The 17,659-nt window shown below is 43.7% G+C and overlaps 1 protein-coding gene across 1 annotated transcript; it reads left to right on the forward strand.

Moving 5' to 3' along the window:
- Window positions 1–1,171: 1,171 nt before the first annotated feature.
- VPS18 (VPS18 core subunit of CORVET and HOPS complexes) lies at window positions 1,172–10,371 on the forward strand. Its single transcript, XM_079309544.1, has 5 exons — window positions 1,172–1,318; window positions 4,139–4,280; window positions 4,466–4,557; window positions 5,257–7,127; window positions 7,840–10,371. Exons 1-5 carry the CDS (start codon window positions 1,189–1,191, stop codon window positions 8,566–8,568), a joined length of 2,964 nt encoding a protein of 987 aa, XP_079165670.1. The 5' UTR covers window positions 1,172–1,188; the 3' UTR covers window positions 8,569–10,371.
- Window positions 10,372–17,659: the final 7,288 nt, after the last annotated feature.

A 17,659-nucleotide genomic window follows, 5' to 3' on the forward strand; every position in this document is an offset into this window, starting at 1 on the left:
TATGCAGGATGCCCTTATGCTGTGCCTCAACAATCATTCTAGAGATAAAACCAAGATTTTGCCACCTAATGCTATACAAGAGCCAAAACACAGGAGTTTTTACAGAGTGTTTTAAACCAGACAATTCCCAGTTGCATTCAATAGGATTGCTATGGCAATCAGCACAGATTCTAGTAGGGCACACTGCTGTGTTAATGAGGTGATTTCTCGAGCATAGAGCTGCACACAACAGGACAGTGTCACTGAAAACTGGGAAAGAAAACCTTCAAACAGGTCAGAAAGCTTTGTTACAGTGCCAGGTAAATGGGGGGGTTGGATGTGGGGGTGCCTCTCTGCCTATCATGCACACCAAGACTCACACTTCCATATACTTACACGCGATTTATTATATGAATATGTATTTACATTCCAAGAAGTTTACACCTATTTCCGAGCAGCAGTATGTAATTAGTCGTGTAGGTCTTACTACAGAAGCTCATGTATTAGGGAAGGGGTCTGTCGGGGCCATTTGAGGGGTCTCTAGTGTTCATGTGAGGGGTCTCTAGGGGTCGTAGGAGAGGTACCCTGCCTCTTTTTAGCCCTCTTTGGTGGTAAATCCAAGTTTTGATGTTTGGCGTGGCTCTATCTTGTTATATTCGGCAACAAAACCAGAGCCTACAACCCACCTAGAGGAACTTCTGGTTATTACTGGCATACAAAAATGTTTGTTTATTCGAGTGGGCCCTTTCATATTTCGGAATCTGTGGCAGAGAGCAGAAGCGGCGGGCACCGCGCGGACCCCAAGGCTGGCAGGAAGGGCCCAGGCTGCTTGGGGTGCCGGGGATGGGATGCGATCCAGGCCGCCCTGATCCAAACGCCATGGCTGTGAGGGAGCGGCGTTCCGACCCAGACCCAGCGCTATCGCTGTGAGGGAGCGGCGGCGCTCCAGCCCATCCCGGCCCCAGAGCCATCGCTGTGAGGGAGCGGCGCTCCAGCCCGGCCCGGCCCCAGCGCCATCGCTGTGAGGGAGCGGCGGCGCTCCAGCCCGGCCCGGCCCCAGCGCCATCGCTGTGAGGGAGCGGCGGCGCTCCAGCCCGGCCCGGCCCCAGCGCCATCACTGTGAGGGAGCGGCGGCGCTCCAGCCCGGCCCGGCCCCAGCGCCATCGCTGTGAGGGAGCGGCGCTCCAGCCCGGCCCGGCCCGGGTGCGCATGCGCGCGCGTGGCGGGTCAGCTGAGCGCGGCCGGGCCATGGCGTCCATCCTGGACGAGTACGAGGACTCCCTGCACCGCTCCGCCTCCGTGCCGCAGGGCCGCGCCAGCGTGGGCATCCCGCACTCCGGTACGTGTGCGCCGGGGCTTCCCGTGCGCGGCGTTCCTGCTGAGAGCGGGAGGCCAGGCGGCAGCTGCGGGTGGGGAGCAGGGCATGCCAGGCTGTGCTGCCTGGAAGAGGTGTGTCACCGTGCGTGTGGCTGAGCGTTCGGCTGCGGCTTGTTTTCTCCCCGGGACGTGTTTGGAGGCAGGGAGCCCGTGACTGTGGCTGGGCAGAGCGGTGCTGCGGGTCGGGCCGGCGGTGCTGCGGTGTGTGGGCGGCCCTGGCCTGCGGTGCTGCGCGGGGCGTGAAGTGCCCGTGCGGGAGCGGTTGGAGCCGAGCCGCTCGGCCCTGCGCGGACACAGCTCAACATCGCGCACTTCTTCTTCCTGCTGCTCTCCGAGAGGCCCTGCTGAACCCTGTCATGGATGGATGTGTGCACAGCTGTTCCCGCACCGAGCGCCTCCCTAAGCCAGGCGCAGTTTACCAGTTCGTTTCTCTCGAGTGGTTCCTTTAGGCTGACTGCAAGGTGACCAACAAAGCAGTCTGTATCACTAGTGCACTTTTCTGTCAAGCAGTGTGAGGCTTTGCTATGCTAGGCTGTTCGGGGAGGTGTCCCATCAGTGTAAGGTCATGGTGTGATGACCAGACTGTTTTTTCTTTCATCTCTGAGAATTTTTTTCCATTATTATTCCATGATAAAGTCAAGCTTTATTAGGTTCAATAACCATTTTCTACTCCATGTCACCTCTCAGGTTTTTTTGAGTGTGGCAGGGAAATGTAGGTTATGAGAGAATTCCCTTCTACCTGGTATTGTCATGGTAGTACCAGATGCTATGACAGCTGGCATTTTTGAGTTAAAAGTTTGGAAATACGTGGGCACATTCTTTAGAATTTTTTTCCTTGTATAGTGTTACCCACTGGTAACCTTTGGGGAAACCAGGCTGTGAAGTTCATATATGTGCTAAGAATTTATAAATTCTGTCATGCTATGTATATTATGGAGCATGAATACACTGACAGAGTTACTGAGTCTAGGTACTGAAGTAGGTATGTTCCCCTTGTTGGTTTTGACGTGAATTCTATTTCTTTGTATAATGTTAGATAAAGAATAAGTGCCCTGTTTAGGTGTTGTGTAGAACGGTGCTGGGGCAAGTCATGTCACCAAAAAAAAAAATTCCAGGACTCAGCTTTTCTTCTTGACTGCTGCAATACTGTCTTCAGTCATAGCTGTCTTAGAGTTGAGAAATCTGCCTGTTTGCTGACAGCTGATATTGGAAGGAAGTTTGGGAAACTACTTAATTGCAAAGGCACAGCCTAATTGGAATTTCAGTTATTCTTAAATCAGGCCACACAAGCAATTTTAAATAAAATTTGGCTTGGGAAAAGTTGTGGGCAATCTGGAGTTTAAGTAAATTTATTTTGTAAAATGATGCAATAGTTAACTTCCTGAAAGCAGTCCTTAAGGTTAGGTTTGTAATTTTGGAAGATAGTGAAACTTATTCCTCAGTTTCAGGGAGTTCTCCCCCGTGCTTGTTAAAGTGCAGGCACTGTTTCTCAAAGTTGTAGATAAAACAGTGACTCTATATCCAGCCTAAAGTCCTGCTGCATTGTGAGCTTCAAGTACTGTAGCTCCAGCTTTGAAAAGCCTACTTTGACCCACTAGACTTGACCATAGAGGTGATCTTAGATCTCTGGAGAGATTAAAAGGTCTGAGGAAATATGTAGCTTTGCCCAGAAATCAGGGTGGGAAATTCTGCAGTAGAATCTTGCTTAAACAGAGGAGGGACACTGGGGACAAGATGAGGGAGGAGACTGTTTGAAAGGAATGAATGGTGTAAAATAGGCATCTCCTTTGTATAGAGAACTGTATATTAAGGAAGCTTATCCCTCTCCTATTAGGGACAATAACCAAAATCTGAATGTTAATGGTGATGATCCTAAGGTGTTGTAATGGATACAGGCCTAAAGAGTCCAGAATGCTGAAGTTCAGTGCTTTGGCTTGAACTATGACTGAATTAACCCATAAACAGCTTCTCCTTAGCTCTAAACCCTTACCTCTCTATAGGTGCTATTTGTTCCCTTTCCTTCCTGAATTTAAAGTTTCCTTGCTGAGTCAGCCTTGTTTTGCCAGGTCACAGTCTGAAAAAAATTTGAGATTACCTGGATGAATATGACTTGATGGTTTGATAACATGTAGGTTTTTTCAGAGTAATCCTTCCCTTATATATATATATGTAAAGACAAATTTATTGGTTAGCTGTGATATCAAGTGAATCTGCACCTTGGAAGCTTTTTGTACATGTTTTGAACTGCAGTTCATACCAGCAAATTTAAACTGTGGCATTGCAGCTCCCTAATCTGAAAAGAAGAACATCAGTTCTACTTAACTGGAAATAAGTGAATGCACATTTGTATAATGGGCAGTGTGTAATGTGTGGGTCAATGTGTAAGGAAAAAGCACGTGCTGAGCCTACTCAGGTTGTGGTTGCTTTGTCTCTTCCAGCATGTGCATCTTCCTTCTGGAAAAAGTGTATTTTAAGAATCCTGCAGCTGGTCTAGAGGTGAAGCAGAGGCAAGGAGAAAGCATTGGTGGAACAGGCAATTAAAGGATTTGTCTACTAGTAGCAGTCTACTTTCCACTGCATTGTTTTTTTCAACACCAGTAGGGCTGGAATTAGAGGTTTTTTTCTATATGTTCCTGCTCTATGGAGCACAGTTCCTTTCCAGTAAAACTTGGAGCAGGACATGATCCTTTTAGTCTTTTAGGTTGGATTTTGATGTAGTTTGGGGTTGTTGTTGTTGTGGGGTTTGTTGTTTAGTTTCTAAGTGTTCACATTCTTTTTCCAGGATATGTCAATGCACGACTGGAGAAGGAAACGCCAATATTTAACAAGCAGAGGATTGATTTTGCTCCTCCAGAGAAAATTAACAGCTTAGTGGTCTCCTCTAACCAGCTCTGTATGAGCCTTGGGAAAGACACCCTTCTCAGGTAATGCTGCCAGAATCCTGAAGTTATTGCTTGTTTTTCCCCACCTTCTTTTTTTTCCTTAATTTGTTAGAGAACTTACATTTGCAAACTGGATAAAAAGCCATGAGTCCAGTATGGAAAACAAATGTGGAGTTACAAGTATATGAGCTTTGTTGGCAGCATGCTTTCATGGTTTCTCTTTGCAGGATTGATCTTGGGAAGCCAGATGAACCTAATCAGGTAGAGCTGGGACGCAAAGATGAAGCCAAAGTCTACAAGATGTTCTTGGACCACACAGGTGAGGCAGTGGGTCATGGATATTTACAGACAGTGAACAGAGCAGAGCAAGTGCTGGTGGAGTTCTCTTTCTGCTTTGTATATAAGGAGAACATATCAATCTTCCACGATACAGACCCTATTTCCCAGGGCCCCTGCCCATTGGTTTGCCCTTTTGCTGTTAGTATGGGTTTGTTGTGCCTCTTGTGTTTTTGAACTCTGAAATGAACACATGAAATTAGGCTGTTCTGAGCAAAGCTGCTAAAACCTATCAAAGGAAGTGTTTGCAGTCACTCTGCTGTATGATTTATATAGGAATTTTTAAAAAGGGACATTAAACATCTGCAGTTCACTGTAGCCTAGACTGATTTTAAAAAACTAAACAAAAGTTTGGAAAGAGATGCTCGTATCTTTCACCAACTGCCAGGCATAGGAGGGAACTCTGGGAAGTGTTTATCCTTAGAACATTTATTGAAACAGAATACCTTCTTGCTAAAGCATCTGGTACCAGTTATTTAATGTTGCAACATATGGACTACTGTTCTGATCCAGCATGGAAATCCCCCACGTTCCCGTGAATGTCTGGGAAAGTCTTGGATTAAGTATGTTGATATTGGAATTTATCAAATGTTAGGATTAGAAGCTTCAGGAATTTGGCTTGCTTAGGCACAGTCTTGATTTCTTTCTCCTTCTCCCTCCCATACCCCTCTGCTGTTGGCAGGCTCTCATCTCCTGATTGCTCTGAACACCAGCGAATGCCTTTACCTGAACAGAAGTGTTCAGAAAGTGCGGGCACTCTCCCGCTGGAAAGGACACTTGATTGAAAGTGTGGGCTGGAACAAATTTCTTGGTACAGAAACCAACACAGGGCCTATCCTGGTGGGGACATCCCAGGGGCAGATCTATGAGGCTGAAATCTCTGTCAGTGAAGGAAGCCTCTTCAGCACTAACCCTGACCAGTACTTCCGACAGGTCTACACTCTGGAGGAGGAATCTGGACCTGCCCCAGTCTGCTGCTTGGAAATTGAACGAGGGATAGAAGGGAAATTTTTTATCATAGCCACCACTAGGAAGAGACTCTTTCAGTTTGTTGGCAAAGTGCCTGAAGGGACAGAGCAGCAAGGCTTCAGCTCCATATTTGCTGTGCATGCTGACCATCTGCCCAGCTTTCGGGAGTTTCCAGCTAACTTGGGTTTCAGTGAGATAGCCTTTTACACTCCAAAACTGCGTTCCAGCCCTCGCTCCTTTGCCTGGATGATGGGAAACGGTGTTTTATATGGTACATTGGATTACAGTCGTCCTGATTCAATTCTGAGTGATGAGCGGGTCTGGGTTTATCCTGCTGATATTGACATAACTGTGAACAAACCAATATCCATTGTACTTACCCAGTTCCACTTCCTGTTGCTGCTGTCTGACCGAGTGAAGGCTGTCTGCACTCTGAATGGACAGGTTGTTTTTCAGGATCTGTTCCTGGAGAAGTTTGGCTCGCTGACACGCATGATTAAAGATCCCACAGTCCAGCAGATATGGATCCACACTGAGAAAGTCGTGTTCCGCTACCACGTCCAGCGGGAATCTAGAGACGTGTGGAAGATGTATATGAATATGAACAAATTTGATTTAGCAAAAGAGTATTGTAAGGACCGCCCAGAGTGTCTTGACATTGTGTTGGCCAAAGAGGCAGAGCACTGCTTCCAAAACAAGAGGTATCTGGACAGTGCCAAATGTTACGCACTGACCCAGAACTACTTTGAGGAAATTGCTCTGAAGTTCATTGAAGCCAAGCAAGAAGAGGCCCTGATGGAGTTTCTGATTAAGAAGCTAAGTAACCTAAAGCCTTCAGAGAAGACACAGACCACTCTGCTGACCACATGGTTGACAGAGCTGTACCTGAACTGGCTGGGTATCCTGCAAGGCGACCCCTCACAGCGAAATCTCTATTTGGATACGCGGGAGAAGTTCCGCACTTTCCTGAGCAGTCCTAAAAACAAAGACTGTCTTTTTAATAACCGGGCATCTATTTATGAGCTGTTGGCAAGCCATGGCGACACAGAGCACATGGTCTACTTTGCAGTCATCATGCAGGATTACGAGCGTGTAGTAGCTCACCACTGCCAGCATGACGAGTACGATGAGGCTCTAAACGTGTTGTCCAGGCACAGAGATGAAAAACTCTTCTACAAGTTCTCTCCGGTTCTCATCCAACATATTCCCAAGAAGGTAGTTGATGCTTGGATTTCTATGGGCTCTAGACTGGATGCCAGAAACCTCATTCCAGCCCTTGTTAACTACAGCCAGAGTGCCAGCACCCAGCAGATCAATGAAGCCATTAGATACATGGAGTTCTGTGTCTACCAGTTGGAGGAAACCCAGCAAGCCATTCACAACTACCTGTTGTCCCTTTATGCTTTGTGTAGGCCAGACTCTCTGCTGTCATACCTGGAGCAAGCAGGAACCAACCCAAACAGGATCCACTACGACCTGAAGTATGCACTGCGCCTGTGTGCAGAGCACGGGCACCACCGTGCGTGTGTCCACATTTACAAAGTGATGGAATTATATGAGGAGGCTGTGGATCTTGCCTTACAGGTATATGTGTGTGTGTCCGTGCATGCTGTGATACACATGTAGCTTGTTCAAGTTACCTTGAACATCAGAGCGTTGAGAGGAGCTGGACAGACTCACTGGTATCAAAGCTGTGCAGCTGAGGCTTGGAGGAAAGACCTGCCTCTGATAACATTTTTCTGTGCTTTCACAACTCTTTCAGGTAGGCAGCTGATTGACAAGCCATAACTGAGGGTGTGGATATGGAAAGTACAAGGAGGAGTACTGTTTGTCTCAAGCTCAGTCTTTGATATAAAATACCTGTAATATATCTGCATTTATGCAAGATTTGTATAGTTATTGTTAAGGATTCTAATTACTTCCTGTTCCTGGCTTTGGTAATTATCACAGAAGCCTTTGTCAGCTTAGTCTGACCTTCAAGGAGATGCTGGATTTTTTTCCTGTTGAAATTGTTGTGTCCTTGCTGAAACGTGTGTCCAGCAAAGATACTGTAACATGAATTTGTACTTTCTGTGCTGGCCTTTGTTCTCTGTTGGGTAGCAAGCTAATCTTCAGTGAGGAGTACTGATGGAGAGGGGAGGTGTTTGACATGGAAATGAGGAGCAGGCCAGTAATGCAGTCCTAAGCATAGGGATTTTCTGAATGCCTCTTGAAATGGACAGCAGGCTTTGAAATTGAATGGTGGATAAATAAAGAGGAAAGCTTAACTCTGTTTCTTTGTCTGTCCAACTTCTAGGTGGACGTTGATCTTGCCAAGACCTGTGCAGATCTTCCTGAAGATGATGAGGAACTCCGGAAGAAGCTGTGGTTGAAGATCGCTCGCCATGTTGTTCAGGAAGAGAAGGATGTCAAGAAGGCAATGGCCTGCCTCTCCAGCTGTGCTCTGCTGAAGATTGAAGATGTGCTGCCATTCTTTCCAGACTTTGTCACTATTGACCATTTCAAGGAGGCAATCTGTAACTCCCTGGAGGATTACAACAAGCACATTGAGGAGCTGAAAAGGGAGATGGAGGAAGCCACACAGAGTGCCAAGAGGATCAGAGAGGACATCCAGGAAATGAGAAATAAGTATGGCTCTGTGGAGCCTCAGGAAAAATGTGCTGTTTGTGACTTTCCACTTCTAAACCGGCCCTTTTACCTTTTCCTGTGTGGTCACATGTTTCACTATGACTGTCTCCTCCAAGCAGTTTTCCCAAACCTTCCTGCCTATAAGCAGGCAAAACTTGAAGATCTTCAGAAGAAGCTGGCAGCTACCAGCCAGCCATCCAAGAGCCACCATCGTCCCAAGGATGCAGACACCATTAGCCTGGGGAAGGGGCAGCAGAGCCGGGAACAGATCAAAGCTGACATTGATGACATTGTGGCAGCCGAGTGTGTGTACTGTGGTGAGCTGATGATCCGGTCCATTGACAAGCCTTTTATTGACCCCCAAAAGTATGAAGAGGAAATGCAAAGCTGGCTGTAGTTTTTCAAATCTTCAATTATCAAACAAATTGTGAAGCTTCTGTGGTGGGAATATAACCTCCAGGAGCAGGAACTCCTGTGCAACTCTAAACAAAGGGTAGTGCAGTCTTTTTACCAGGGTTAAGGAGAACTAGTCTTGAGTAAAGGGGAGATATAGCTATGGCTGCCTAAGAACTTTAACAATACTTAGAGCTAACCTACTGGAATATATTTAGCAGATGTTTCTGCTTGCAGTTCTTCTGAGGTTCTCAGTGTGAAGCTAAATGGAGTGCCTTGTTGTCCAGAAGGAATTGGGAACAGCCTGTGATTTATCTGCCCTGTTGTGTGGTATTTGTTTTGGTGAAGACAAGCTGAAAGAGAAAGACAGTGAAGGCCACTAAGCAGTGTAGTTTTCATTCATCATTTTCAAAGCTAGAATTGCCCTGTGTTTCCTTTTTGTTGAGATTCTATAACCACATACATAGAACATGAAAGGACAGAAGCTCTTACATATTTATATTTTGTAAACATCATGCTACACAAATACATGTTTCTATACAATGTGATAAAAGAATGTGTGTAATTTTCAAGCAGGAGTGTCTCATAATGGACTACAGTAATTTGCCTGCAGTTCGAGATGTATAATTCTCTTTCTCACAAGCTTTGTGCACAAGACCACACACATTTGGACTTTCTGTAGGTACCGTTTCTGGAAGTGTCTGTTCACCCCTTCCTTCCTCTTTCCATCCTGTTTCTACTGTGACTGCCTTTGTATAGTGGGTCTTGGTTTTGTCTTCACCTCAAACCAAAACTGATAGATGCAGTAGTAAGGTTTCAACTGATACTGTGCAAGCAGGAGCACTGTCTGTTTGTATGTCTTGCAGTGGTTCTCTTCAAGCTGCACTTGAGCATTAGACTCAAGATCTAGTCAGAGGTTTGCTCAAGGGTAGTCTACAGAAAAGTTCTGTTGGTGTGAAATTTGCTTTGCCCTTTGAAGCTAGTACCTTGTGCCTAAAAGTCTTTTGCCTTCCACTTTTTGAAGGTGGCTGCAAGTCAATGGTCTATCTATTGCTCCAACCTGGAAAACTTTTCCCAGAAGGTAGCAGTCACTATGTTAGGAGTGAGAGAAAAAAATTTTCATTAGCAGTTTAGCAAAGGTTTTTTGTTTTGTTTTAAGAAAATAAAATTTTAATTAGGTTTTGCTGTTTGGGACCTAATCACAAAGGTAGTAATTGACAGAAGAATTGAATATTCTAGAAGAAAAAATACAATTCTTGTAATTAAGGCAATAGAAAATAATGTCTTCTGAGAAACCACCTCAAATATGTGTGCTTGTCCTAAATACCTCTCTCAGTCTCCTAACCACTTACCCTGTTTGTAGGTTGTAGAAATGGGTCTTCATGTCATTGTAGGAGAATATGTATTGGTTTCCTCAAGGATCTGACCTAAGAATTCTGAGTTCAGAACTTCAGAAGAATGTCTTATGCTTTTGTTGGGAGCATCAGCCTGGAATGAATTTAATCTGTGTAAAATTACATGAGTAATAAAAAGCAGATATGAAAGTAGGAAGACCTGAGGTTTCAAGATCCTCTTTTCTTTGATGGAGCCATGGGATGGGCAGTCCCATTACCACCTGGTGGTGTTTGTTTGCTGGCTTGTCAGAAAGCACTGTTTCAGTGGTTCCATTAAGTGGTGGTTCAGAAAACTCACGTGCTGGAGTTTTCTTTGGCTTTGAATAAGTCAGTAGATCTGGCAGAAGAATTTGTGATGAAAAGTAAATGTGATGTCTTTTGAAGTTTACCATTAAACCTGTTATAACTGGCCACTCCTGTGAATCATCATCTTTTCCTGTAAGCAGTGTGGTATTTAAGGTTGTACATGTCATTATAAACCAACAGTAGCCTCCCACCCAAATGAGTTTCTGGTCAATGGTAAATGGCTGTTTTTCTGTCCTTTAGCAGAAAATAGGTAAAACCTCATTCTGATAGAGGGGTAATTTCAAATTATTTTGACATGTTCTTGTTCTGTCTCTCCTGGGCTTTTACAGGATGCTTTCCTGATACACTATAATTACTATAGTCCTCCATTTTTTTCCCTGTTTGTGCTAGAGAAGTCACATCACTAAATACACCATTGGAGAGTGATCTCCTTGTCCATTGAAAGAAGCTGTGGGAGATGAAGGATAGCAAGTAAATAAAAATCCTCTAGTCTTTGCCTGAGATTGGGTGGTGGGGAAAGGCACCTCTGATTCCAGTCATGGGTATTAATAGGTCTCATTTAGCAAAACTAGAACTAGGTATTTTTAATTACTAATTTGTAATATTCTCTGAGGGCTGTAGGCATATGCACCTGATACATGTACCACAAATCTCATTCTTCTTCACCATTGTTAACTGAATAATGGTTTAAGTGATTTGTTGTCAAGGTTATAGAGAGTGTTACTGCTGGCAGACTGCAGCAGTGATTAAATGACTAATGCCAGTACTACAAAAAGGTACACAAAGATATCTTCTGAACTTTCTTTACACTGTCACATACTTCAAAAGTTTCAGTAACCACTTACCTGTGCTTCTTGGCAATTTTACAACATTACTCAGTGAAAAAGGTAAGAGGGTTTATTTTTTCTTGGGAGATGGGGGTGGGTTTGTGGTGGTGTAGGGAAGTGAGCTGCTTACTGTTTTCCCATAAATCTAATCTGCAAGATCTCTTCCTCCTTGCATTCAGAATAGCATTTTTATCTTTTCTCCTAATTTCAGCACAGTTCCTTTGTATGTATTTTAAGCTATGGATGAACTGTGCCAGCTGTTAAAAGTGATGTGGCCTTGGGTCTTGTCCTTGTCTGTGTGAATAACTCCTACCACTTAGCCTAATGCAGCTGAGGAACAGCATAACCAAAAGGGTGGGTGGGAGCCCCAGCCCTGTGCATTCAGAACAAATATCTGTAGCTACATCTACACAAGAAATTCAGTTGTGTAGGCAAGGCCTAAAGCAAACTGGTACCTGCTGCATGACTTCTAGGCTTTGAGCAAGGGATAGGGGAAAATGCTTTGAGTTGAGTGAGACAGTGGTGGATGTGTGTTTTGAAAGAGTTTGTAGAGACTTTTAGGTGTATTTCCTGTAGTTGGCAGCAGCTAGGTGAAATGCTGAAAGCAGTGGGTTCCTGTCTAAAAATGAATGCCCAGGCTGGGAATTCAGAAAGGCAAGTTCTTAACAAGCCACTAGATGTCATTGCTGTCCATTTAAATACTGAGGTTTGCTGCAGGCAGCTAGAAGTGTTCTATAGCAGAAGGAAGAATGGCACAAAAGTGAAAAACTGAAGCAGGATCCCAGTGCCTTTGGGGGAGTGTGCTGGGTGTTTGGAGACACAACTTTTGGTGTAAGGTAGCTTGGATTTGGTGTAAGGATTGGAGATACTGAAGAAATTGTCTTTAACTAAATGGCAATTTTAGCTCACAGATCACTGATTTTCATGTTTTGAACATCAAAAGCTGGATTTACTCTGTTAATAAATAAGTATCATAGAATTATAGAATCATTGAGTTTGGAAAAGACTCTTAAGATCATCAAGTCCAACTGCTAACCCAGCATAGCCAAATCCACCACATCTCCAAGTGCCACATCCACATGCCTTTTAAATGCCTTCTGTGATGGTGATTCCATCACTTCCCTGGACAGCCTATTTCAATGCCTGACCACCCTGTCAGTGAAAAATGTTTCATAATATCCAATCTAAATCTCCCCTGGCACAATTGAAAGGCCATTTCCTGTCTTCCTGTTGCTTGTTGTCTGGAAGAAGGGACCAACTGGCCCCTTGCTACAGCCTTCTTTCAGGTAGTTGTAAAGAACAGTGAGATTCCCCCTGAGCTTCCTTTTTTCCAGGCTAAACAACCCCAGTTGCCTCAGCCACCCCTCATAAGATTTGTGCTCCAGACTCTTTTGCTCTTCAGACCCCTCTTAGTGCTCTAGCACCTCAATATTTGTCTTGTAGTGAGAGGCCTGAGACTGAACACAGTGTTTGAAGTGCAGCCTCTTTTGTTTAATTGCATTCTAGTGTGAATTCCCTACACACCTGGCTGATTTCAGTAAACTGTAGAGAGATCATCCTCTAGAGGGGCTTGGAGTTGCAATATCTAGGCCTGGTCATTTTTGTTTGCTTCCTCTTCATGCTCTCATGACAGCAGACAGAGGGTAAGCCAGCTCCTTAGCTGCATGAGTTCATGTTTAGTGTGTCTTGTTAAAAGCACCAGTAAAGCTGGGTTTGCAATGTGACATTAGACACTGACTTGCATAAACAGATAAGCTAGTATGTTTGCTTTTTCCTTTTGAGTTGTGGCATCATAATCCCCATAACACAGCAAGTGGGAGTAGGTACATCTTGTACTCTATCAAAATAAGATGCAGTTTGACTCAGACTGTAGTCATGTATTAGCATGTATTTCTTGGAATGGGTAATTCCCATTCACCCCTGTCCTGTCAATGCCAACATATAGATTGTGTTTACAAGTGCAAATTCTTAGTTTCTAGTGGGATTTCATAGGAAGTCTGTTGTTCCTTTTCTCACTTCATCCAACAACCCTGTACTGAGCTATGGGAAAACACACTAAAACTAAACTTCTTCCTTACAGTAAATGTGCTGAGCTGAGAATTGAGGTTTGAAATGCACAAGATTTACAGTATGTTTGAATTTAGGTTGTTACTATTGAGATGGATTAAGTATTTTTCTCTAGAATAGATGGAGTGAGATGTGATTCACTGTGGTATGTGTAGTGTGTACAAGAGAATCTTATGACATCTGCAAAGCAGAGAGGGGCTGTCCAGGGTCTTCTGTTGGTTTTGCACATGAAGGAAATGATGCACTAGAAGGGAAAGGGAATGGTGATTTCTGTAAAATAATTTGGCTAACCTTCATGTATCTGACTTCAGGGAAGCTTCTCCAATGAAACTGTGCTATTGATGATCTGTACTTCTCATACTGCAGTGCTAAAGAAAAGAAAATTAATTTCCTTTGAAATAAAGACTCTGTTAAGAAAGAGGGACTTTACAGGCATTCCTTAAATTGTGAATTATGTATGAGTTCAGCTCCTCAACTGTCTGCTGTCTCTGATTCTGCCCTGCCCTGACTTTGTTTACTGTGATTTTGGACACTTGTGATAATTCCCCCTCAGCTCACTGGGTTTTTCACTCCCAGATCTCAAGGAAAGGTGTCAGGGCACTTATTTAGGGTATGCATTTCAAAGCAACCTGGCCTGCAACTGCTTTCAGGTGAAAGGAGGGGGGAAAGGATTAGACAAACTCATTAGATCTACTGGTTGAAACTTGTTGGGATGGAGAGAAAAAGGGGCTCAGGCATTTCCTCTCTGTCACAGCCAGAGTTATTGGAGGCAGCTTGTTTGAGTAAGACTAGTTGCTTAGAAACAGGGAAGCTACAGGAGCACTCTGAGGTTACAAGGACATCTATAACTAATCCTATGCACTGTCTTTGCCATGGAGGGACAGCTCAGTAGAGGACTTTCCAACTTGCAGCATGTCTTTATTGGGTTCAGACTTGCTGCAGTGCTTCTAGGCCCCTGTGGTGATGGGAGAGCTGTTTCAATTCAACACTTGAGCTGCTTGGTTGGTGTAAGAATAAGCAGAACTGATGTACAATATCAGGCTGTCTCACTGCACAGAGATTTCCATCATATGCTTCCTAGCACCACATAAATACCCTTGCTTTGTAAAAGGGCTTACAGGCTGTACCTGATGTGTGACAGTAATTCTGGCATTTCACCACTTTGCAGGAGTTCAGCAGGTATTCCTGCTGTGCTGTGGTCTTGGCTGTGGGCTGTATTGTCTTCAGAAAAGGATTAGATACAGCCTTTTGCTTGTTTCACACATGGTTTGTTTGCTTTATCTGAACAGAGAACACTAGTTTTTGGTAGAGTTTTATTACAGTGTAAGTGTTCCAGAGAAGCTGGAACTGTAGCCTACCCCTCATTTCATGATCCATCCTGAATGGTTCATTGTAGGTGATGGCTGATAGGGAAAGTATTGAACAACTGCTTTGGTATCCAAAACCAGATATTCCCTACTGCATGCAATTTAAATCCACGTGCTGGTCACTTAGCATGGGGCATGATCTTCAGAACACAGCCTGAACTTGTAGGCTGCTGGATTCTGCTTAAGCAGACATCTGTGTTTTCCAATTAGTCAGTTATTCAACAGTCTTTTTTCATCTCTTTGTGTGTACATGCTGAATAGATTTTCTAGTAAACAAATTACTACTGTGAAACTGGGTTCCTAAGAAAGTTGTTCCTATCTACAGATTCTCTTTTATTTTCATGCATTTATTAAAAGTGGGGTACACAGTGTGGTTTTGAGGAATGGTACAGGCAAAGAGGAGCACAATGGCTGACGGATTAGTTTTTGAGGGCTCTTTTCTACTGACTCTACATGACAATTATTAGCAGCTGTCCTGGCTGTTTTTGATGGGTGCTGCATGTTTTTCACCATGTGAACAAGACACTTATTCTCTGGTAAGAGCCTAGGAAGATATGGGTAGTAAAAAATTTTTGGTCTTCGACTAATTACCACTGTTTTCACAAGATATCTGTTGTCCAATTTTTCTCATAGTTCTCATAGCTATCAAGATAACAGTATACTCCATCTAAATAAAATATTCCATATGAAGCCGAACAATATGTTGCCATCTTTGATAACAGGACTGTAGACTTAGATCAGCTCATGTTGTTTGAGAGAATTGAACAGTGGTTGGGTGAGGAGGAAAGAGAGACTTGAGGCTTATGCTCCTCGATGCCCCAATTCTTTGTTAAATACTTGCCTGTGTGTCACAGCATGACTGTCTCTGAGTGACACCTGCATTTGTTTAACAGTGGGACATTCTGCTGAGAAGTCTTTTTGGAAGAAAATATTTCCTTATATTCTTGCAATCTGTTTCAAACACTTGCCTGCTTGCCCAGTTAATGAGATTAGAACAACTAGGACCATGTTATCTTTCTATGAAGGTGTTCTACTGATAAGTTGCCTATGGTAATCCTCAATATATGCTTCAAAGACTTGCAGTGGCAGGATTTCCAAAGCAAAAAAAATATTTCAGTAAAGGAAACATCTAATGGAGGGCAAACAGAAATGTCATCTGTGAATTTGAGTGGGTACAAATCAATCAATGTGGACTTTTCTGTTTATAAGTATCATCTTCTTAAATTTGTTGTTGGCTGTTGATTGAGAAATGTCTTGTGATCCTGGATGTACCTGGTATTTTGTTACCTACAGGCAGTCCTAGGAGATGGTGAAGTGGAGCAATGTGTAGCAGTGTTCAGAAGGCAGCAAGACTGGACTCTGGCAGTAGTTTTTTGCTGGTGTAGAATCAGAGTTTTCTCCCTAAGGGAAAGCAGAAGGGAGTTTTCAGAAGAATCTTGAACAGCCCTTGCACCCTTATGTAGAGGTCACTGGAAAGTGGTAATTTCATGGAATTGAGTGGGTCAGTATGGTGTTTTAGCAGCTTTGAGTTGAGGTGAGTTGCTTGCTTGATGCTGTGGCAGCTGAACCAAAGGTAAAGATGTGAATTATTTGCCTGCCAGGTATCTTGTCTTGCCCTGGGTTATGCTCTGAATGAAATCAACAATTTGAGAAGTTCATGTTAAAATGAGGAAAGAGGAAGAATTTCTGCACACAACATAGACATTGCTGTGAGTCCTTCAGTACACCTGCACTGTTAAGGTCAGAGCAAGGCTAAATGCTCTCTGTAGGTCAACAAAAATCTGTAGGTAGGGCCATGGGCAGAAGCTCAAAGTGCTCTATTCTTATCCTGTTCTTCAGAAATTAGGACACTTGTGGAACTGACTACCCTCGTTTGAAACCCTGAGTCAAGAGTGCTGCCTAAAAAATAATTTTTATTTATTCTTCTATCACTGGGACAGGCACAATCCTAGCAGCCACCTTTGTCTCTCACTTAATTCTTTCACCTTCTTTGCTCTCTGATTTGGCAAAGAACTGTTTGATTCTGACATAAATAGAGAAAGGGTTATATAAATATGTGGGGAGTGGTGAACCTCCCTGCCACTAAGCTTGAAAACTAAGGAAGAAAGGAAGAGAATTATATGAAGAAGGTAACAGGAGGCCCACTGGGTTTCAGATTTCAGAAGGATGAATCATGGGATAGAGACCAAAGCTGTGCCAGGGTAGTGTGATGAGTGTATTGCCATCTTTGTTTCAATACAGCAGAATTAGTACAGGCTGTGAAAATTCTTGCTTCTGGCAAGTCTCTTTCCTGAAGAGTGCACTACTTTTCTCTGAGTCATAGGAGCATCACAAATTTGTGAATGAAGAGGTGATGATCTACAAGGCTCCTGTATCAGTGAAATGAGGAGTTAGAGAGTAGGACAGAACATAATTTGGATTCAAGGCTGCTGAGTGTCATACCTGGCTTTTGGGTGCTTTTATTTCTTGAACAGCACTGTGTATATATGGAAATACTCAGAATCTTTAAAATGCTCTTAGATGCTTGCACAGCTGAGTCACTCCTGAAGTGTCAGCAGGACAATTCAGTGTCATGTCTGAACCAATGCCAGCACCTCTCACATGTCCAGCATAGCTGTGCTGGGATGTCTCAGTAGCAAAGCAATAGGATTGCAGTTTTTGCAAAACTAGAGATTTAAACCTACAGAGATTGCCCACAATAACATAGTCATGGTGAAGGACTGAGTCTGGATTTTTTTAGTATTTTTTTCACTGCTTTTTCAGTGCCACAGATGACATGTGAAGAGAATTTGGCTTTTCACTGTGCCTACATCTTTCTGACTTCTACTATTAGTGAGTGTGAGAGGCTCAGGATGGCTGGAGCAATGATTCCTCCCACTGACAAATGGTATCTGGTCTTGCAGAGAAGTGACCGAGTTGTGCTTCCTTGTTTCAAGGTGGGTCACAATATCTCTATTTCAAGATAAAAACAACCCCTCAAAAAAGCAGTGTGGCAAATCTCTCAACCAGCTTTACTTCTGTTCCCTCTCTGAGAGTTTCAAGTTAGCTGATTTGGGTTACAAGCTATACAAAACCCTTGGGTTTTGGTAGCAGTCCAAGTTGGTAGCCTATGAGAAGTTATTGTGTTCAGATGC

The sequence above is a fragment of the Erithacus rubecula genome (genome assembly GCF_903797595.1).
Source record: "Erithacus rubecula genome assembly, chromosome: 6".
In the NCBI taxonomy this organism is placed as follows: Eukaryota; Metazoa; Chordata; class Aves; order Passeriformes; family Muscicapidae; genus Erithacus; species Erithacus rubecula.

Bases quoted from the DNA above. Each gene is read 5' to 3' on its own strand.
- VPS18 (XM_079309544.1), top strand. From the start codon at position 1,189: ATGCGCGCGCGTGGCGGGTCAGCTGAGCGCGGCCGGGCCATGGCGTCC. The intron at 4,281-4,465 runs GTAATGCTGCCA...TTCTCTTTGCAG, and splicing joins GGGAAAGACACCCTTCTCAG to GATTGATCTTGGGAAGCCAG. The intron at 7,128-7,839 runs GTATATGTGTGT...TCCAACTTCTAG, and splicing joins CTGTGGATCTTGCCTTACAG to GTGGACGTTGATCTTGCCAA.